General features: G+C 42.5%; 1 protein-coding gene across 5 annotated transcripts in view; it reads left to right on the top strand.

Annotated features, from left to right (window-relative positions):
- The window catches only part of TTN (titin), a 266,895-nt gene that overhangs the window by 212,490 nt on the left and 31,837 nt on the right, over positions 1 to 22,568 (top strand). For all 5 annotated transcript variants that reach the window (XM_040643349.1, XM_040643355.1, XM_040643369.1 and 2 more), the window contains 10 exons: positions 750 to 1,037; positions 1,126 to 1,416; positions 1,507 to 1,794; positions 1,966 to 2,553; positions 2,645 to 2,749; positions 3,186 to 3,383; positions 3,471 to 3,767; positions 3,858 to 4,445; positions 4,537 to 4,839; positions 4,951 to 22,056. In XM_040643349.1, the coding sequence (XP_040499283.1) occupies positions 750 to 1,037; positions 1,126 to 1,416; positions 1,507 to 1,794; positions 1,966 to 2,553; positions 2,645 to 2,749; positions 3,186 to 3,383; positions 3,471 to 3,767; positions 3,858 to 4,445; positions 4,537 to 4,839; positions 4,951 to 22,056 (20,052 nt within the window). The remainder of the gene's footprint in view (positions 1 to 749; positions 1,038 to 1,125; positions 1,417 to 1,506; positions 1,795 to 1,965; positions 2,554 to 2,644; positions 2,750 to 3,185; positions 3,384 to 3,470; positions 3,768 to 3,857; positions 4,446 to 4,536; positions 4,840 to 4,950; positions 22,057 to 22,568) is intronic.

The following is a 22,568-nucleotide window of genomic DNA, read 5'->3' on the forward strand; positions in this document are numbered from 1 at the left end:
TGGAGAGCTGGGCTGGTACTTGATGGTATCCTGCACAGACCAAATGGAATGCAAGCTGATCTGTGGCTTTGAAAAGCTTTTCATACTCACATGGGAATTCACGTCTTCAAAAGAATATGGAATATAGGAATTTTATTCCAAAAATAGAGGGTTTTTTTTTACCTAAGTAGTGAGCTATTTGTCATTCTAATGGGTTTTTTTTTTCATCTTCTAATTCACCCCACTTCATAAGTATGTAATTGTAGGCTCTCCATCCTAATTTCCCTTCTCACCATTTTTTTTCTATTTGCTTACTTCCCATAACCATTTCTCCCTTTATTTTGAATTACTTGGTATAATACTTCACACCCCCCCCGATGCATTTTTCTTCCCATGATGAAATAAAGAGAGCCAGAGTATACATCAGAGAGCCTTCACTGAATATAGAAAAGAAAAAAAGAATGGAAGAGAGCCAAGAATCAATTATCTCCATTTAATACAGAGAGTTCGAGAGTATGGGAGGTTCATGAGAAGAGGAGGAGAGGAAGTACAGATACTTCAGGGAAAACCTGGTTTAGCCCACAGGATATTAGAATATAGAAAGATCAACAATCACTACAGAGTACTGAAATAGTTGACAGAAGTTTTGAGGATCATACTGAGAATTTTTTGAAGACCTAGAAATCAGTTCTGAAACAGAAACTTATTTTAGGAGTGATAAGCCTAGTCCTTGGAAATACATTTGACCATCAAATTATTACTTTAAACAGTTCCACCTGAGGGAGAACTCGATGCTGATTTGAGGAAAACACTCATATTACGTGCTGGAGTTACAATGAGACTGTATGTACCAGTAAAAGGACGTCCACCTCCAAAGATAACTTGGTCTAAACCAAACGTCAATCTAAGAGAAAGGATCGGACTTGACATAAAATCAACAGATTTTGACACTTTCTTGCGCTGTGAAAATGTGAACAAATATGATGCAGGAAAATATATCTTGACTCTGGAGAACAGCTGTGGTAAAAAGGAATATACCATCGTAGTGAAAGTGCTTGGTAAGTCTATTTGAAAAAAACAATCATATGTTAAAAATGTAGTCTGTGTATTTTTTACATATTCATTTCTTACCCACAATTTGTCCAGATACTCCTGGGCCACCTGTCAATGTCACTGTTAAGGAAATATCCAAAGATTCTGCTTATATTACCTGGGATCCTCCCATTATTGATGGCGGAAGTCCCATCATAAACTATGTGGTGGAAAAACGTGATGCAGAGAGGAAGTCCTGGTCTACGGTGACAACTGAGTGCTCAAAAACAAGCTTCAGAGTGTCTAACTTGGAGGAGGGAAAATCCTACTTCTTCAGGGTGTTTGCTGAAAATGAGTATGGCATTGGCGATCCTGGTGAAACACGTGATGCCGTCAAAGCTTCCGGTAAGCAAATGAGCTACTACCACATCATTTTGAGTGACCTCTTACCTTAGTTATCTGAGGCTTTGACTTCTCATTTCTCCTTTGCTTTAGAAACCCCTGGACCAGTTGTGGACCTGAAAGTGTTATCTGTAACTAAGTCATCTTGTAGCATAGGCTGGAAAAAGCCTCGCAGTGATGGTGGCAGTCGAATTACCGGATATGTAGTAGATTTCCTGACTGAAGACAATAAGTGGCAACGTGTTATGAAATCATTAAGCTTACAGTACTCTGCAAAAGATTTGACTGAAGGCAAGGAATATACCTTCAGAGTGAGTGCTGAGAATGAAAATGGAGAAGGAACCCCCAGTGAAATCACTGCAGTGGCAAAGGATGATATTGGTAAGCCTTTAGCCATGCATCTTCATGTCCCTTTATTGTCATCAAAAGCGTACTCTTGAGCCCTACTCACTGGCTTATAGAAAAATCCTTTAAAAATTATAATGATCAGAAGAAATTAATTGCCTGCTCTGAAAAATGACAATAATTTCTCTCTGCTATTTTATTTTACAGTGGCTCCTGACCTTGACTTAAAGGACATACCTGATCTGTGCTACTTGGCTAAAGAAAATAGCAACTTCCGTCTTAAGATCCCCATAAAAGGCAAGCCAGCTCCATCAGTAACCTGGAAGAAAGGGGAAGATCCTCTACCAACTGACACCAGAGTCAGTGTTGAGTCAACTGCAGTTAACACTACTCTGGTGGTACATGATTGCCAAAAATCTGATGCTGGAAAATACACTATCACACTGAAGAATGTTGCCGGCACCAAGGAAGGAACTCTCTCTATAAAAGTTGTTGGCAAGCCTGGCATCCCCACAGGGCCAATCAAATTTGAAGAAGTCACAGCAGAAGCCATGACCTTAAAGTGGGGCCCTCCAAAGGATGACGGAGGTTCTGAAATCACCAACTATATCCTAGAGAAGAGAGATTCTGTGAACAACAAGTGGGTGACGTGTGCCTCAGCTGTCCAGAAAACCACCTTTAGAGTAACCAGACTTCATGAGGGCATGGAATACACTTTCAGGGTCAGTGCCGAAAATAAATATGGTGTAGGAGAAGGCTTGAAATCAGAGCCAATTGTTGCTAAACATCCATTTGGTGAGTGTCTCAGAGGCAGAAAACACAAAGAAAAACATGTTTTTGAGAAAAGTTCCCTATTATAAATCTTGTATCATCTACTTTTTCCTAGATGTGCCAGATGCCCCCCCACCTCCCAACATCGTGGATGTCAGACATGACTCAGTATCTCTAACTTGGACTGACCCCAGGAGAACTGGTGGCTCTCCAATTACAGGTATTTCGTTTGCTCTTCTCCCATAGCTTTTACATTAATGCTTCTTCTAAATTGTCCTCCCTGAAAACCACGCTGAATGTGTGCTTCTTACTTATAGCACTACCTGTACACACAGTAATGGGTTTTTTTTTCCTTTCAGTACATTAAGCATTAGTTAAGCTAATAATTGATTTCAATGAAAATCTCCTAATAAAGGCTTTCATAGTGATATCTATTTTTGTAAGTACCTTCAACAGAAGGTACAATAAATACACATATTCCAAGAGAAAAAAAATAGTGCCTAGGAAATAAAAGTGTAGATACTAGCAAGAATGACTATTTATTCCATATTATGTCCACATATAAACCATTTGGGCAAAAATATGTACTTAAAAATCAGGTTGGCATTTGTATTTTCTACCTGAATTGACAAATTCACTGGGTCTTTTTTTTGTAGGGTATCATATTGAGTTCAAGGAAAGAAACAGCCTTTTGTGGAAGAGAGCTAACAAGACGCCTATTAGGATGAAAGACTTCAAAGTGACAGGATTAACGGAAGGTCTTGAGTATGAATTCCGAGTCATGGCAATCAATTTAGCAGGAGTAGGCAAGCCAAGCCTGCCATCAGAGCCAGTTGTGGCACTTGATCCGATTGGTAAGTCATTACACAAAGAAAAGCCTAGGTGTGTTTTCTATATGAAAAAAACATTGGTATTTGACTGGCTTTTCTGCTTTGTTTTAGATCCTCCTGGCAAACCTGAGGTTATTAATGTAACAAGGAATTCAGTGACCCTCATTTGGACTGAACCCAAATATGATGGTGGTCATAAGTTGACTGGATATATAGTGGAGATGCGGGACCTACCCTCTAAGACTTGGACGAAAGCCAACCATGTTAATGTCCCAGATTGTGCCTTTACTGTAACTGACCTTGTTGAAGGTGGAAAATATGAATTCCGAGTTAGAGCGAAGAATACAGCAGGTGCTATCAGTGCTCCATCAGAAAGTACAGGAACCATTATCTGCAAGGATGAATATGGTGGGTCTATTTTACTTTTTATGCACACAAAAATATAGCAAATTAAGCCTCCTTTCTTTGCTGATTAAAACGTATTTTTTTTCTTTGCAGAGGCACCAACCATTGTCCTCGATCCCACAATAAAAGATGGGCTGACAATTAAAGCAGGAGATAACATTGTTTTGAGTGCCATTAGCATTCTTGGCAAGCCCCTTCCAAAGTCGAGTTGGTCTAGAGCAGGAAAAGACATTAGACCATCAGATATTGTTCAGATATCTTCAACCCCAACATCTTCCATGCTTACTGTCAAGTATGCCACTAGAAAAGATGCTGGTGAATATACCATTACTGCTACCAATCCTTTTGGCACAAAGGAGGAACATGTGAAGGTAACAGTCCTCGACGTACCTGGTCCTCCAGGTCCCATTGAAATCAGTAATGTTTCTGCTGAAAAAGCAACACTCACATGGACACCTCCATTGGAGGATGGTGGCTCACCAATTAAGTCCTATGTTCTTGAAAAGAGAGAAACCAGTCGGCTCTTGTGGACAGTGGTTGCTGAAGATATTCAGACTTGCAGGCATGTGGCCACCAAACTTATCCAAGGAAATGAGTACCTCTTCCGGGTCTCAGCTGTAAACCAGTATGGGAAAGGAGAATCTGTACAGTCTGAACCTGTCAAAATGGTGGACAGATTTGGTATGTAGAACACATAAGGGAACTGACACGTTAGCATTTGCAGCACGGTTTACGAAAGCATGGAGTTCTCATAAATTTGCCTCCTTTTCAGGTCCCCCTGGCCCTCCTGGAAAACCAGAAGTATCAAATGTCACTAAAAACACTGCCACTGTCAGTTGGAAAAGACCAGTTGATGACGGCGGTAGTGAAATCACAGGATATCATATTGAAAGGAGAGAAAAGAAAAGCTTGCGATGGGTGAGAGCAACCAAGACGCCAGTTTCAGATCTCAGATGCAAAGTAACAGGACTGCAAGAAGGAAACACCTATGAATTCCGTGTCAGTGCAGAAAACAAAGCAGGAATTGGTCCACCTAGTGATGCCTCAAATCCTGTTCTGATGAAAGATGTAGCATGTTAGTATTTTTTTTTTCAACACCACTCATTTGGGAGTGCCAATATTTCAGAGAAGTTATCCAAAAGCCAAACTCCTAACATACACTTTTGTGTCTTTCCTTCTGTTTCAGATCCCCCAGGCCCACCTTCAAATGCACGTGTCACTGATACTACCAAAAAGTCTGCTTCTTTAGCATGGGGCAAGCCTCATTATGATGGAGGACTTGAAATCACTGGCTATATCGTAGAGCATCAAAAAGTAGGAGAGGAGGCCTGGATAAAAGATACAACAGGAACTGGTGTCCGAATCACTCAATTTGTTGTCCCTGATCTTCAGACTAAAGAAAAATACAATTTTAGAATCAGAGCCATCAACGATGCAGGTATCGGGGAGCCAGCAATAATTACAGATGTTGAAATTGTAGAACGGGAAATGGCTCCTGATTTTGAACTAGATGCCGAGCTTCGAAGAACACTTGTTGTTAGAGCGGGACTCAGTATTAGAATATTCGTGCCCATTAAAGGTCGTCCTGCTCCTGAAGTGACATGGACCAAAGATGACATCAACCTTAAAAACCGAGCTAACATTGAAAACACGGAATCATTTACTCTTCTGATTATACCAGAATGTAACAGATATGACACTGGTAAATTTGTCATGACCATTGAAAACCCTGCTGGGAAGAAAAGTGGCTTTGTTAATGTCAGAGTCCTGGATACCCCAGGACCCGTCCTTAACCTGAGGCCTACAGACATCACAAAGGACAGCGTCACCCTGCACTGGGACCTCCCTCTGATAGATGGGGGCTCCCGTATAACAAACTACATTGTGGAGAAACGAGAAGCAACACGGAAATCTTATTCCACAGTCACCACGAAGTGCCATAAATGCACATATAAAGTTACTGGCCTGTCAGAAGGATGTGAATACTTCTTCAGAGTGATGGCAGAAAATGAATATGGAATTGGTGAGCCAGCAGAAACAACAGAACCTGTGAAGGCCTCAGAAGCACCGTCCCCACCAGACAGTCTGAACATTATGGACATAACTAGGAGCACAGTCAGCCTGGCATGGCCTAAACCAAAGCACGATGGTGGCAGTAAGATCACTGGCTATGTGATCGAAGCCCAAAGAAAAGGCTCTGACCAATGGACCCATGTCAGCACCGTGAAGGGGTTAGAATGTGTCGTGAAGAATCTAACCGAAGGGGAAGAATACACCTTCCAGGTGATGGCAGTGAACAGTGCAGGAAGAAGTGCCCCTAGAGAAAGCAGACCCGTCATTGTCAAGGAGCAGACCACGCTTCCAGAACTGGATCTTCGTGGCATTTATCAGAAACTAGTCATCGCCAGAGCTGGTGAGAACATCAAAGTGGAAATTCCAGTGCTTGGTCGGCCAAAGCCCACGGTTACGTGGAAAAAAGGAGACCAGATTCTTAAACAGACACAGAGAGTTAATTTTGAAAATACAGCCACTTCAACCATCTTAAATATCAACGAGTGTGTAAGAAGCGATAGCGGGCCCTATCCATTAACAGCAAGGAACATTGTAGGAGAGGTTGGTGATGTCATCACCATTCAAGTCCACGATATCCCAGGGCCACCTACTGGACCAATCAAATTCGATGAAGTTTCATCTGATTTTGTAACCTTCTCTTGGGACCCACCTGAGAACGATGGAGGTGTACCAATAAGCAACTATGTAGTAGAAATGCGACAGACAGACAGTACTACATGGGTTGAATTAGCAACCACTGTCATACGCACTACCTATAAAGCCACTCGCCTTACTACCGGAGTGGAGTATCAATTCCGGGTAAAAGCTCAAAATAGATATGGAGTGGGACCAGGCATCACATCTGCATCTATAGTTGCCAACTATCCATTTAAGGTTCCTGGGCCTCCTGGGACCCCTCAGGTGACTGCAGTTACCAAGGATTCAATGACAATTAGCTGGCATGAGCCTCTTACTGATGGTGGAAGCCCCATTTTAGGATACCACGTTGAAAGAAAAGAACGAAATGGTATTCTCTGGCAGACTGTGAGCAAAGCATTAGTACCAGGCAACATTTTCAAATCAAGTGGACTTACAGATGGTATTGCTTATGAATTCCGAGTGATTGCAGAAAACATGGCAGGGAAAAGCAAGCCGAGCAAGCCATCTGAACCTATGCTTGCTTTAGATCCCATTGACCCACCTGGGAAACCAATTCCTCTAAATATTACTAGACACACAGTGACACTTAAATGGGCTAAGCCTGAATACACTGGAGGCTTTAAAATTACCAGTTATATAGTTGAAAAGAGAGACCTTCCCAATGGGCGGTGGCTGAAGGCCAACTTTAGCAACATTCTGGAGAATGAATTTACGGTCAGCGGCCTAACAGAAGATGCTGCCTACGAATTCCGTGTGATTGCCAAAAATGCTGCTGGTGCTATTAGTCCACCATCTGAGCCATCAGATGCTATCACGTGCAGGGATGACGTTGAAGCACCAAGGATAATGGTGGATGTGAAATTTAAAGACACAGTAATACTAAAAGCAGGTGAAGCATTCAAGCTAGAAGCTGATGTTTCAGGTCGCCCACCACCAACAATGGAATGGACCAAAGATGGAAAGGAGCTTGAAGGCACAGCAAAGTTAGAAATAAGAATTGCAGATTTCTCTACTTACCTGATAAACAAGGATTCATCAAGAAGGGACAGTGGTGCCTATATCCTTACAGCAACGAATCCTGGTGGGTTTGCTAAACACATTTTCAATGTCAAAGTTCTTGATAGACCAGGCCCACCTGAAGGACCTTTAGCTGTATCTGAAGTGACATCAGAAAAATGTGTGTTGTCATGGTTGCCTCCACTGGATGATGGAGGTGCCAAAATTGATTACTATATAGTTCAGAAACGTGAAACCAGCAGATTGGCATGGACAAATGTAGCCTCAGAAGTCCAAGTGACAAAACTGAAGGTCACTAAACTTCTGAAAGGCAATGAATACATATTCCGCGTCATGGCTGTAAATAAATATGGAGTTGGAGAGCCACTGGAATCAGAGCCTGTGCTTGCAGTAAATCCTTATGGACCCCCCGATCCACCCAAAAACCCTGAAGTTACAGCTATTACTAAAGATTCGATGGTTGTCTGCTGGGGACATCCTGACTCTGATGGTGGAAGTGAAATCATCAATTATATTGTAGAACGGCGTGATAAAGCTGGGCAACGCTGGGTGAAATGCAACAAGAAAACTCTTACTGATCTAAGATATAAAGTGTCTGGACTGACAGAAGGACATGAATATGAGTTCAGGATTATGGCTGAAAATGCTGCTGGAATTAGTGCACCAAGTTCTACCAGTCCATTTTATAAAGCTTGTGATGCTGTGTTTAAGCCCGGCCCACCAGGTAACCCACGTGTTCTAGATTCGAGCAGATCATCCATTTCAATTGCTTGGAATAAGCCTATCTACGATGGCGGTTCAGAAATCACTGGGTATATTGTTGAGATTGCCCTGCCAGAGGAGGATGAATGGAAGATTGTCACTCCACCAGCTGGACTCAAGGCAACCTCTTACACCATCACCAACCTCGTAGAGAATCAGGAATATAAAATCCGCATCTATGCCATGAATTCTGAAGGAATGGGAGAACCTGCACTTGTTCCTGGAACTCCAAAGGCTGAAGAGAGGATGCTGCCTCCAGAGATTGAACTGGATGCTGACCTGCGTAAAGTTGTTACTATAAGAGCTTGCTGTACCCTGAGACTTTTTGTTCCAATCAAAGGAAGGCCTGCACCTGAGGTGAAGTGGACCCGGGAACATGGAGAATCCTTAGATAAAGCTAGCATTGAATCCACAAGCTCTTACACCTTGCTTATTGTTGGAAATGTAAACAGATTCGACAGTGGCAAATACATACTAACTATTGAAAACAGCTCAGGCAGCAAGTCTGCGTTTGTCAATGTTAGAGTACTAGACACACCAGGCCCTCCACAGGATCTCAAGGTAAAGGAGGTCACTAAGTCATCTGTCACATTGACATGGGAGCCTCCTCTCCTTGACGGAGGCTCAAAAATAAAGAACTATATTGTTGAAAAGAGGGAATCAACAAGAAAAGCATATTCAACTGTTGCAACAAACTGCCATAAGACGTCCTGGAAGGTAGACCAGCTTCAAGAAGGGTGTAGTTACTACTTCAGGGTTCTCGCTGAAAATGAATATGGCATTGGGTTGCCCGCTGAAACTGCAGAGTCTGTGAAAGCATCAGAACGACCCCTTCCTCCAGGAAAAATAACTTTGGTGGATGTCACCAGAAATAGTGTGTCACTCTCTTGGGAAAAACCAGAACATGATGGAGGCAGCCGAATTCTAGGCTACATTGTTGAGATGCAGAGCAAAGGTAGTGACAAATGGGCCACATGTGCCACAGTCAAAGTCACTGAAGCCACTATAACCGGATTAATTCAGGGTGAAGAATACTCTTTCCGTGTTTCGGCTCAGAATGAAAAGGGCATCAGTGATCCTAGACAACTGAGTGTTCCAGTAATTGCCAAAGATCTTGTCATTCCACCAGCCTTCAAACTCCTGTTCAATACTTTCACTGTACTGGCAGGTGAAGACCTAAAAGTTGATGTTCCATTCATTGGACGCCCTACACCTGCTGTAACCTGGCATAAAGATGACGTACCACTGAAGCAGACAACTAGAGTAAATGCAGAGAGCACAGAAAATAATTCACTATTGACAATAAAGGAAGCCTGCCGAGAAGATGTTGGACATTACACAGTTAAACTGACTAACTCGGCTGGTGAAGCTACTGAAACCCTTAACATTATTGTTCTTGACAAACCAGGGCCTCCAACTGGACCAGTTAAAATGGAGGAAGTGACAGCTGATAGTATTACTCTTTCCTGGGGCCCACCTAAGTATGATGGTGGGAGTTCTATCAATAATTACATTGTAGAAAAACGGGACACTTCCACAACCACCTGGCAAATTGTGTCAGCGACTGTTGCAAGGACAACAATAAAGGCTTGCAGATTAAAGACTGGATGTGAGTATCAGTTTAGGATTGCAGCTGAAAACAGATATGGAAAGAGCACTTACCTCAATTCGGAGCCTATCATAGCCCAGTATCCATTCAAAGTTCCTGGTCCTCCTGGCACACCATTTGTAATGCTCTCCTCCAAGGACAGCATGGAGGTACACTGGAATGAGCCAGTTAGTGATGGGGGTAGCAAAGTCATTGGCTATCATCTGGAACGCAAGGAAAGAAACAGTATCCTCTGGGTGAAGTTGAATAAAACACCCATTCCTCAAACCAAGTTTAAAACGACTGGCCTCGATGAAGGCATTGAATATGAATTTAGAGTCTCTGCAGAGAACATCGTGGGCATCGGCAAGCCAAGTAAGGTGTCAGAATGCTATATGGCTCGTGACCCATGTGATCCACCAGGGCGGCCAGAAGCAATTATTGTCACACGAAATTCCGTGACTCTCCAGTGGAAGAAACCTACTTATGATGGTGGAAGCAAGATCACCGGCTATATTGTAGAGAAGAAAGAATTGCCTGAGGGGCGCTGGATGAAAGCCAGTTTTACAAATGTCATTGACACTCAGTTTGAAGTAACTGGCCTAGTTGAAGATCACAGATATGAGTTCCGGGTAATAGCTCGAAATGCTGCAGGAGTGTTTAGTGAGCCTTCAGAAAGCACAGGAGCAATAACAGCAAGAGACGAGGTAGAGCCACCACGAATAAGTATGGATCCAAAATACAAAGACACAATTGTAGTTCATGCTGGTGAGTCGTTCAAGATTGATGCAGATGTTCATGGCAAACCAATACCGACCATTCAGTGGGTAAAAGGTGATCAGGAGCTTTCAAATACAGCTCGATTAGAAATAAAGAGCACTGACTTTGCCACGAGTCTCAGTGTAAAGGAAGCAATACGCAATGACAGTGGAAATTACATACTGAAGGCCAAAAATGTTGCAGGGGAGAGGTCAGTTACTGTAAATGTCAAAGTTCTTGATAGACCAGGACCACCTGAGGGACCTGTTCTAGTATCAGGAGTGACAGCAGAAAAATGCACACTAGCTTGGAAACCCCCACTACAGGATGGTGGGAGTGACATCATAAATTATATTGTGGAGAGGAGAGAAACCAGCCGCTTAGTTTGGACTCTGGTTGATGCCAACGTGCAAACTCTCAGCTGCAAGGTTACTAAGCTTCTCGAAGGCAATGAATATATTTTCCGTATAATGGCTGTAAACAAATATGGTGTTGGTGAACCACTAGAATCTGAGCCAGTGATTGCCAAGAATCCATTTGTAGTGCCAGATGCACCAAAGGCCCCAGAAATCACAACAGTGACCAAGGACTCAATGATCGTTGTATGGGAAAGACCAGAATCTGATGGTGGCAGTGAAATTCTTGGATATGTTCTTGAAAAACGCGATAAGGAGGGCGTTAGATGGACAAGATGCCACAAACGCCTGATTGGGGAATTGCGCTTGAGAGTAACTGGACTCCTAGAAAATCACAATTATGAATTCAGAGTCTCAGCCGAGAATGCTGCTGGACTTAGTGAACCAAGCCTGCCTTCTGGTTACCAAAAGGCTTGTGATCCTATTTATAAACCAGGACCTCCAAACAATCCCAAAGTCATAGATATTACCAGATCTTCTGTCTTCCTTTCTTGGAGCAAACCAATATATGATGGTGGCTGTGAAATTCAAGGCTACATTGTTGAAAAATGTGACGTGAGTGTTGGTGAATGGACCATGTGCACTCCACCAACTGGAATCAATAAAACAAATATAGAAGTAGAAAAGCTGTTGGAAAAGCATGAATACAATTTCCGTATCTGTGCTGTTAATAAAGCTGGAGTTGGAGAACATGCTGATGTCCCTGGACCTGTTATAGTTGAAGAAAAATTAGAAGCACCGGACATTGAACTTGACCTAGAACTAAGAAAAATTATAAATATAAGGGCAGGTGGCTCCTTAAGGCTCTTTGTCCCTATTAAAGGTCGTCCTACACCAGAAGTTAAATGGGGGAAGATGGATGGTGAAATCCGAGATGCAGCTATAATTGATGTCACTAGCAGTTTCACCTCTCTTGTTCTTGACAATGTCAACCGCTACGATAGTGGAAAATATACACTCACATTAGAAAACAGCAGTGGAACGAAGTCTGCCTTTGTTACTGTGAGAGTCCTGGACACACCAAGTCCGCCTGTTAACCTGAAAGTCACAGAAATCACAAAAGACTCAGTATCAATTACATGGGAACCTCCTCTGTTGGATGGGGGATCCAAAATAAAAAATTACATTGTTGAGAAACGTGAAGCCACAAGAAAATCATATGCTGCAGTGGTAACAAACTGCCATAAGAATTCTTGGAAGATTGAGCAACTCCAAGAAGGCTGCAGTTATTACTTTAGAGTCACAGCTGAGAACGAGTACGGTATTGGCCTTCCCGCCCACACTGCTGATCCTATTAAGGTTGCAGAAGTCCCACAACCTCCAGGAAAAATAACTGTGGATGATGTTACCAGAAACAGTGTTTCCTTGAGTTGGACAAAGCCTGAACATGATGGTGGCAGTAAAATCATTCAGTATATTGTGGAAATGCAAGCTAAACACAGCGAGAAATGGTCAGAATGTGCTCGAGTCAAGTCCCTTGAAGCAGTAATTACTAACCTAACTCAGGGAGAAGAGTATCTCTTTAGAGTTGTTGCTGTGAATGAAAAGGGAAGAAGTGATCCTAGGTCCCTTGCAGTTCCAATAGTTGCCAAAGATCTGGTCATTGAGCCAGATGTAAGACCTGCATTCAACAATTACAGTGTACAGGTCGGCCAAGATTTGAAAATAGAGGTGCCAATTTCTGGACGTCCTAAGCCAACCGTTACCTGGACTAAAGATGGTCTTCCACTGAAGCAGACCACAAGAGTCAATGTTACTGATTCACTTGACCTCACTGTACTCAGCATTAAAGAAACTCATAAGGATGATGGTGGACATTATGGAATCACAGTGACTAATGTTGTAGGTCAGAAAACAGCATCCATTGAAATTATAACTCTAGATAAACCTGATCCTCCAAAAGGACCTGTTAAATTTGATGAAGTCAGTGCTGAAAGTATTACTTTATCTTGGAATCCCCCATTATATACAGGGGGCTGCCAGATCACCAACTACATTGTTCAGAAAAGAGATACAACCACCACAGTATGGGATACTGTTTCTGCTACTGTTGCCAGAACCACGCTCAAAGTGACCAAACTGAAAACTGGTACAGAATACCAATTCAGAATATTTGCTGAAAACAGATACGGACAAAGCTTTGCCTTGGAGTCTGATCCAATTGTAGCTCAATATCCCTACAAAGAACCAGGCCCTCCAGGCACACCATTTGTCACAGCCATTTCCAAAGACTCCATGGTCGTTCAGTGGCATGAACCAATCAATAACGGTGGAAGCCCAGTCATAGGTTACCACCTTGAGAGAAAGGAAAGAAATAGTATTTTGTGGACAAAAGTCAACAAAACTATTATTCATGACACTCAGTTTAAAGCAGTCAATCTTGAAGAGGGCATTGAATATGAATTCAGAGTTTATGCTGAAAATATTGTTGGTGTAGGTAAAGCAAGCAAGAATTCCGAATGCTACGTAGCCAGAGATCCTTGTGACCCACCAGGAACCCCAGAAGCAATAATGGTTAAAAGAAATGAAATCACTTTACAGTGGACCAAACCTGCTTATGATGGTGGAAGTGTGATTACAGGTTACATTGTAGAGAAACGTGATTTGCCTGAGGGTCGCTGGATGAAGGCCAGCTTCACAAATGTCATTGAAACTCAATTTACTGTGTCCGGTCTTACTGAAGATCAAAGATATGAGTTCAGAGTCATTGCAAAGAATGCAGCTGGTACAATAAGTAAACCCTCTGACAGTACTGGACCAATAACTGCCAGGGATGAGGTTGAACTTCCAAGAATTTCAATGGATCCAAAATTCAGAGACACAATTGTGGTAAATGCTGGAGAAACGTTCAGGCTTGAGGCTGATGTCCATGGAAAGCCCCTACCGACCATTGAGTGGTTACGAGGAGATAAGGAAATTGAAGAATCTGCCAGATGTGAAATAAAAAACACAGATTTCAAGGCTTTACTTATTGTAAAAGATGCCATTAGAATTGATGGTGGACAGTATATTTTAAGAGCTTCCAATGTTGCAGGTTCTAAGTCATTCCCAGTAAATGTAAAAGTATTGGACAGACCAGGACCTCCAGAAGGTCCAGTCCAGGTTACCGGAGTCACTTCTGAAAAATGCACTTTAACATGGTCTCCACCACTTCAAGATGGTGGCAGTGATATTTCTCACTATGTCGTTGAAAAGAGAGAAACAAGTCGACTTGCCTGGACTGTTGTTGCTTCAGAAGTTGTGACCAATTCTCTGAAAGTTACTAAACTCTTAGAAGGGAATGAATATGTTTTCCGCATAATGGCTGTCAACAAGTATGGAGTTGGAGAGCCTTTGGAATCTGCACCAGTACTAATGAAAAATCCATTTGTGCTTCCTGGACCACCAAAAAGCCTGGAAGTCACCAACATTGCCAAGGACTCCATGACTGTCTGTTGGAACCGTCCAGATAGTGATGGTGGAAGTGAGATTATCGGTTACATTGTGGAGAAAAGAGATAGAAGTGGCATTAGGTGGATAAAATGTAATAAACGCCGCATTACAGATTTGCGTCTAAGAGTAACAGGATTAACAGAAGATCATGAGTATGAATTCAGAGTCTCTGCAGAAAATGCTGCTGGGGTTGGAGAACCAAGTCCAGCTACAGTTTATTATAAAGCTTGTGATCCTGTATTCAAACCTGGACCACCCACCAATGCACACATTGTAGACACCACTAAAAATTCAATCACACTTGCCTGGGGTAAGCCCATCTATGATGGTGGCAGTGAGATCCTTGGATATGTAGTAGAAATCTGTAAAGCAGATGAAGAAGAATGGCAAATAGTTACTCCACAGACTGGCCTGAGAGCCACTCGATTTGAAATTTCAAAACTCACTGAGCACCAAGAGTATAAAATACGAGTCTCTGCCCTCAATAAAGTTGGCTTAGGTGAGGCTACATCAGTTCCTGGTACTGTGAAACCAGAAGATAAACTTGAAGCACCTGAACTTGATCTTGACTCTGAATTAAGGAAAGGAATAGTTGTAAGAGCTGGTGGATCTGCCAGAATTCACATTCCATTCAAAGGTCGCCCAACACCTGAGATCACCTGGTCTCGAGAGGAAGGTGAATTCACAGATAAGGTCCAAATTGAAAAGGGGGTAAACTATACCCAACTATCAATAGATAACTGTGATAGAAATGACGCTGGAAAATACATTCTCAAGCTGGAAAACAGCAGCGGGTCTAAATCTGCTTTCGTAACTGTGAAAGTTCTTGACACCCCAGGACCACCACAAAATTTGGCAGTCAAAGAAGTGAAAAAAGATTCTGTCCTGCTGGTATGGGAACCACCCATCATTGATGGGGGTTCAAAGGTGAAGAACTATGTTATTGACAAACGTGAGTCAACCAGAAAAGCATATGCTAACGTGAGTAGCAAATGCAGCAAAACCAGCTTTAAAGTTGAGAATCTTACAGAAGGAGCCATTTATTACTTTAGAGTTATGGCGGAAAATGAATTTGGAGTTGGTGTTCCAGTGGAAACCGCTGATGCTGTGAAAGCCGCTGAACCTCCTTCCCCACCAGGAAAAGTGACACTCACTGATGTGTCCCAGACCAGTGCATCGCTGATGTGGGAGAAACCTGAACATGACGGTGGCAGCAGAGTCTTGGGTTATGTTGTTGAAATGCAGCCCAAAGGAACAGAAAAATGGAGTGTTGTGGCCGAATCCAAAGTCTGCAATGCAGTGGTTACTGGTTTGAGTTCTGGACAAGAATATCAGTTCCGTGTCAAGGCTTACAATGAGAAAGGAAAAAGCGATCCAAGAGTGCTTGGTGTTCCTGTCATAGCCAAGGACTTGACCATACAGCCTAGTTTTAAGTTACCATTTAACACATATACTGTCCAAGCTGGAGAAGATCTTAAAATTGAAATTCCAGTAATTGGCCGACCAAGACCTAACATTTCATGGGTCAAAGATGGTGAGCCTCTTAAACAGACAACAAGAGTAAATGTCGATGAAACAGCTACTTCAACGATTCTGCACATTAAAGAAAGTAACAAAGATGACTTTGGAAAATACACTATAACAGCAACAAATAGTGCAGGTACGGCAACAGAAAATCTCACCATCATTGTTTTGGAAAAGCCTGGACCTCCAATTGGACCAGTTCGGTTTGACGAAGTTAGTGCAGACTTTGTGGTCATCTCTTGGGAACCTCCTGCCTATACTGGCGGCTGCCAGATAAGCAACTACATTGTAGAGAAGCGAGATACAACTACCACCACTTGGCACATGGTCTCAGCAACAGTTGCGAGAACAACAATTAAAGTAACCAAACTGAAAACAGGCACTGAGTACCAGTTTAGAATTTTTGCAGAAAACAGGTATGGAAAGAGTGCCCCTCTGGATTCCAAACCAGTTATTGTACAATATCCATTTAAAGAACCTGGACCACCTGGAACTCCTTTTGTGACATCCATTTCAAAAGATCAGATGATTGTGCAGTGGCATGAGCCAGTTCATGATGGAGGAAGCAAAATTATTGGCTACCATCTTGAACAGAAAGAAAAGAACAGCATTTTATGGGTCAAATTGAATAAGACTCCCATTCAAGACACGAAATTCAAAACAACTGGGCTCGATGAAGGCCTTGAGTATGAGTTCAAAGTTTCTGCTGAAAATATTGTTGGCATTGGCAAGCCTAGCAAAGTATCAGAATGCTTTGTTGCTCGTGATCCATGTGACCCACCTGGTCGCCCTGAAGCCATTGTCATCACAAGAAACAATGTTACACTGAAATGGAAGAAACCTGCCTACGATGGTGGTAGCAAGATAACAGGTTATATTGTAGAAAAGAAAGATCTACCTGATGGACGCTGGATGAAAGCCAGCTTTACCAATGTATTAGAAACTGAATTTACAGTGAGTGGACTTGTGGAAGACCAAAGATATGAATTTAGAGTAATTGCAAGAAATGCAGCTGGCAACTTAAGTGAACCATCTGAAAGCACTGGTGCCATTACTGCCAGAGATGAAATTGATGCACCAAACGCCTCCCTGGATCCAAAATATAAAGACGTAATCGTTGTTCGTGCAGGAGAGACTTTTGTCCTTGAAGCTGATATCCGCGGCAAGCCTATACCTGATATTGTTTGGTCAAAAGATGGAAAAGAGCTTGAAGAGACGACTGCTAGGATGGAAATTAAATCTACTATTCAGAAAACCACTCTTGTTGTCAAAGACTGTATACGTACTGATGGAGGACAGTATATTCTGAAACTCAGCAACGTTGGCGGTACAAAGTCCATACCAATCACTGTAAAGGTACTTGACAGGCCAGGGCCCCCTGAAGGACCTCTGAAAGTTTCTGGAGTTACTGCTGAGAAATGTTACCTGGCATGGAACCCACCTTTACAGGACGGTGGTGCTAATATTTCGCATTACATCATTGAAAAGAGAGAAACAAGTAGACTCTCCTGGACCCAGGTTTCAACTGAGGTACAGGCCCTTAACTACAAAGTCACTAAACTTCTTCCTGGTAATGAGTACATTTTCCGTGTCATGGCTGTGAATAAATATGGAATTGGAGAGCCCTTGGAATCTGAGCCTGTTATAGCCTGTAATCCGTATAAGCCACCAGGTCCTCCTTCACCCCCTGAAGCCTCAGCAATCACCAAAGATTCTATGGTAGTAACATGGGCACGCCCAGTGGATGATGGAGGTGCCGAAATTGAGGGCTACATTCTTGAAAAACGAGATAAGGAAGGCATTAGATGGACCAAGTGCAACAAGAAAACTCTAACAGATCTCCGATTCAGAGTAACTGGCCTTACCGAAGGTCATTCCTATGAGTTCAGAGTCGCTGCTGAAAATGCAGCTGGTGTGGGTGAACCCAGCGAGCCATCTGTTTTCTATCGTGCATGTGATACCTTATATCCACCAGGTCCACCAAGTAATCCAAAAGTGACAGACACTTCCAGATCTTCTGTCTCCCTGGCATGGAGTAAGCCAATTTATGATGGTGGTGCACCTGTTAAGGGCTATATGGTGGAGGTCAAAGAAGCCGCTGCTGATGAATGGACAACCTGCACTCCACCGACAGGATTACAAGGAAAGCAGTTCACAGTGACCAAGCTAAAAGAAAATACTGAGTATAACTTCCGTATTTGTGCCATCAATTCTGAAGGTGTAGGTGAACCTGCAACTATACCTGGCTCAGTTGTTGCTAAAGAGAGGCTAGAGCCGCCAGAAATAGAACTTGATGCTGATCTCAGAAAGGTGGTCATTCTGCGGGCAAGTGCTACTTTACGCTTATTTGTCACAATCAAAGGTCGACCAGAACCTGAAGTTAAATGGGAAAAGGCCGAAGGCACTCTCACAGAGAGGGCCCAGATCGAGGTGACCAGCTCCTACACAATGTTGGTAATTGATAACGTTACCAGATTTGATAGCGGTCGGTATAATCTGACACTAGAAAATAACAGCGGCTCCAAAACAGCTTTTGTTAACGTCAGAGTTCTTGACTCGCCAAGCGCCCCTGTGAATTTAAATGTAAGAGAAATAAAGAAAGATTCGGTGACATTGTCTTGGGAGCCACCACTTATTGATGGCGGAGCTAAGATTACAAACTACATTGTTGAAAAACGAGAAACTACAAGAAAAGCATACGCTACTGTTACAAACAATTGCACGAAGAATACTTTTAAAATTGAAAATCTACAGGAGGGATGTTCTTACTACTTCCGAGTCTTGGCTTCCAATGAATACGGGATTGGTTTGCCAGCTGAAACGACTGAACCCGTTAAAGCTTCTGAACCACCCCTCCCACCCGGAAGAGTGACTCTTGTTGATGTGACCCGTAACACAGCTACAATCAAGTGGGAGAAGCCAGAAAGTGATGGTGGCAGCAAAATTACTGGTTATGTAGTTGAAATGCAGACTAAAGGGAGTGAAAAATGGAGCACTTGCACACAAGTTAAGACTCTAGAAGCGACTATATCTGGCCTAACTGTGGGAGAAGAGTATACCTTCAGGGTAGCTGCAGTCAATGAAAAGGGAAGGAGTGATCCGAGACAACTTGGAGTGCCAGTAGTTGCAAGGGATATTGAAATAAAGCCCTCCGTCGAGCTTCCTTTCAATACTTTCAATGTAAAGGCTAGGGACCAACTTAAGATTGATGTTCCATTTAAAGGAAGACCTCAAGCTACTGTAAGCTGGAAAAAGGATGGTCAGATTCTTAAAGAAACCACAAGGGTCAATGTTTCTTCTTCAAAGACTGTAACATCACTATCTATTAAGGAAGCTTCCAGGGAAGATGTTGGAACTTACGAATTATGTGTTTCGAACAGTGCTGGATCCATAACAGTTCCTATAACTGTAATTGTCCTCGACAAACCAGGGCCTCCAGGACCTGTTCTTATTGATGAAGTTAGCTGTGACAATGTAACAATTTCCTGGAGTCCTCCAGAATATGACGGTGGCTGCCAAATTAGCAATTACATCGTCGAAAAGAGAGAAACCACTTCTACCACATGGCATGTAGTTTCACAGGCAGTTGCGAGAACATCCATTAAAATAGTTCGTCTGACAACAGGAAGTGAGTATCAGTTCCGTGTTTGTGCAGAAAACCGCTATGGCAAGAGCTCCTACAGTGAATCTAAACCTGTTGTTGCAGAGTATCCATTCAGCCCTCCAGGTCCTCCCGGCACTCCTAAAGTTGTGCATGCCACAAAATCTACCATGATTGTAAGCTGGCAAGTGCCAGTTAATGATGGAGGAAGTCGAGTAATTGGCTATCACCTTGAATATAAAGAGAGAAGCAGCATTCTTTGGTCAAAAGCAAATAAAATCCTCATCGCTGATACACAAATGAAAGTCTCCGGCCTTGATGAAGGACTGATGTATGAGTATCGTGTATATGCTGAGAACATTGCTGGAATTGGTAAATGCAGTAAATCTTGTGAACCAGTCCCTGCAAGAGATCCCTGTGATCCTCCTGGACAACCTGAAGTCACAAATATCACAAGAAAATCAGTGTCGCTTAAATGGTCTAAACCACATTACGACGGTGGAGCTAAGATCACAGGATACATTATCGAACGTAGAGAACTACCAGATGGCCGATGGCTGAAGTGCAATTTTACTAACGTACAAGAAACATACTTTGAAGTAACTGAACTTACTGAAGATCAGCGTTATGAATTCCGGGTTTTTGCAAAGAATGCAGCTGACTCAGTTAGTGAACCATCTGAATCCACTGGGCCTATTACAGTTAAAGACGATGTTGAGGCTCCAAGAATTATGATGGATGTCAAGTTCCGAGATGTTATTGTTGTCAAAGCTGGAGAGGTCCTTAAGATAAATGCAGACATCGCAGGGCGACCTCTGCCGGTAATTTCCTGGGCCAAGGATGGGGTAGAAATTGAAGAAAGAGCAAGAACAGAAATTGTCTCGACAGACTATAATACTTCGTTAACAGTGAAAGACTGTATCCGACGAGACACTGGCCAGTATGTACTAACACTAAAGAATGTTGCAGGAACTCGGTCTATGGCAGTTAACTGCAAGGTACTTGATAAGCCTGGCCCACCAGCAGGACCACTTGAAATAAATGGCCTCACAGCTGAGAAATGCTCACTTTCCTGGGGACCGCCCCAAGAAAATGGTGGTGCAGATATCGACTATTACATTGTAGAAAAACGTGAAACAAGCCACCTCGCATGGACAATATGTGAAGGAGAATTAAGGACAACATCCTGTAAAGTAACCAAGTTACTCAAAGGCAACGAATACATCTTTAGAGTAACAGGTGTTAATAAATACGGTGTTGGTGAGCCCCTAGAGAGCGTGGCAGTAAAGGCACTAGACCCATTTACAGTTCCAAGTCCACCCACATCTCTGGAAATTACATCTGTGACCAAAGAGTCCATGACCCTTTGCTGGTCAAGACCGGAGAGTGATGGAGGCAGTGAAATCTCTGGATATATAATTGAAAGGCGAGAGAAAAACAGCCTACGATGGGTGCGTGTAAACAAAAAACCAGTTTATGACCTGAGAGTGAAATCAACCGGACTTCGGGAAGGATGTGAATATGAGTACCGAGTTTATGCAGAAAATGCTGCTGGCCTGAGCCTTCCAAGTGAAACCTCTCCCTTAATTCGGGCAGAAGATCCAGTATTCTTGCCATCTCCTCCATCCAAACCCAAAATTGTGGACTCAGGCAAGACAAATATAACTATTAGCTGGGTTAAGCCCTTGTTTGATGGCGGGGCCCCAGTAACTGGATACACTGTAGAATATAAGAAATCTGATGAAACTGAGTGGGAGACTGCCATTCAGAACTTAAGAGGCACAGAATATACCACAGGCGGACTAACAACAGGAGCCGAGTATGTGTTTAGAGTAAGATCTATCAATAAGGTTGGTGCTAGTGATCCCAGTGATAGCTCCGATCCCCAAGTAGCAAAAGAAAGAGAAGAAGAACCTGTATTTGATCTTGACAGTGAAATGAAGAAGACCTTGATTGTCAAGGCCGGTGCCTCATTTACCATGACCGTACCTTTCCGGGGAAGACCAGCACCTAGTGTCTTGTGGAGTAAGCCAGACAGTGACCTCCGCACTAGAGCTTATATTGATTCCACAGACTCTCGTACGTCACTTACTATTGAAAATGCCAACAGAAATGATTCCGGAAAATACACAGTAACAATTCAGAATACTGTGAATGCTGCTTCACTGACCTTAGTTGTCAAAGTTTTAGATTCTCCTGGTCCTCCAACCAATATCACTGTACATGACATAACCAAAGAGTCTGCAGTGTTATCCTGGGATGTTCCTGAAAACGATGGTGGAGCACCAGTGAAGAATTACCACATAGAAAAACGTGAGGCCAGTAAGAAAGCATGGGTCTCTGTGACCAACAACTGTAACCGCCTCTCCTACAAAATCACCAACTTACAAGAAGGGGCAATTTACTACTTCCGAGTCTCTGGAGAGAATGAGTTTGGTGTTGGTGTACCAGCTGAAACAAAGGAAGGCGTAAAAATAACAGGTATGTTTTAAGAACAAAGAACATCTATATATCCATAGTAATTTTCCTAGAATACTATGAATCATTCTAATTCGTCTCACTTAATTTTAAAGGCTTTTGGTTCACACCTCAAATAATTCATACAATAGCACAACATGAAATCTCTGCAGAGAAAGTTCTTTGTTGATTAAACAAATGCGGAAATTTACATAGCTGGCATTAGATCATGTATGTTGAATTTAAATATAACTGAATTTGACTGCACGTATATATAGCATGTGTGTGCAGAAGTTTCTTTTAAGATTGTTCATCTTATTCCTCACTTTTATACCCATGATAAATTTGAGATAAATTTTACCATTTAATGTAGTCACTTGACACTTAATTTGAATTTGGATGCTACGACATACTATGACATGTACTGCCAAAGCTTGGGGAAATTCACTTGGCTTAGAAGCCAAATTAGTTAAAAAGTAAGAGAGACTCAAAGGAAGTATGTGGCCTTCCTAAAGTTTTCTTTGATAATGCAGAAA

The sequence above is a fragment of the Ursus maritimus genome, unplaced genomic scaffold (assembly GCF_017311325.1).
Source record: "Ursus maritimus isolate PB19 unplaced genomic scaffold, ASM1731132v1 scaffold_1, whole genome shotgun sequence".
Taxonomy (NCBI): domain Eukaryota; kingdom Metazoa; phylum Chordata; class Mammalia; order Carnivora; family Ursidae; genus Ursus; species Ursus maritimus.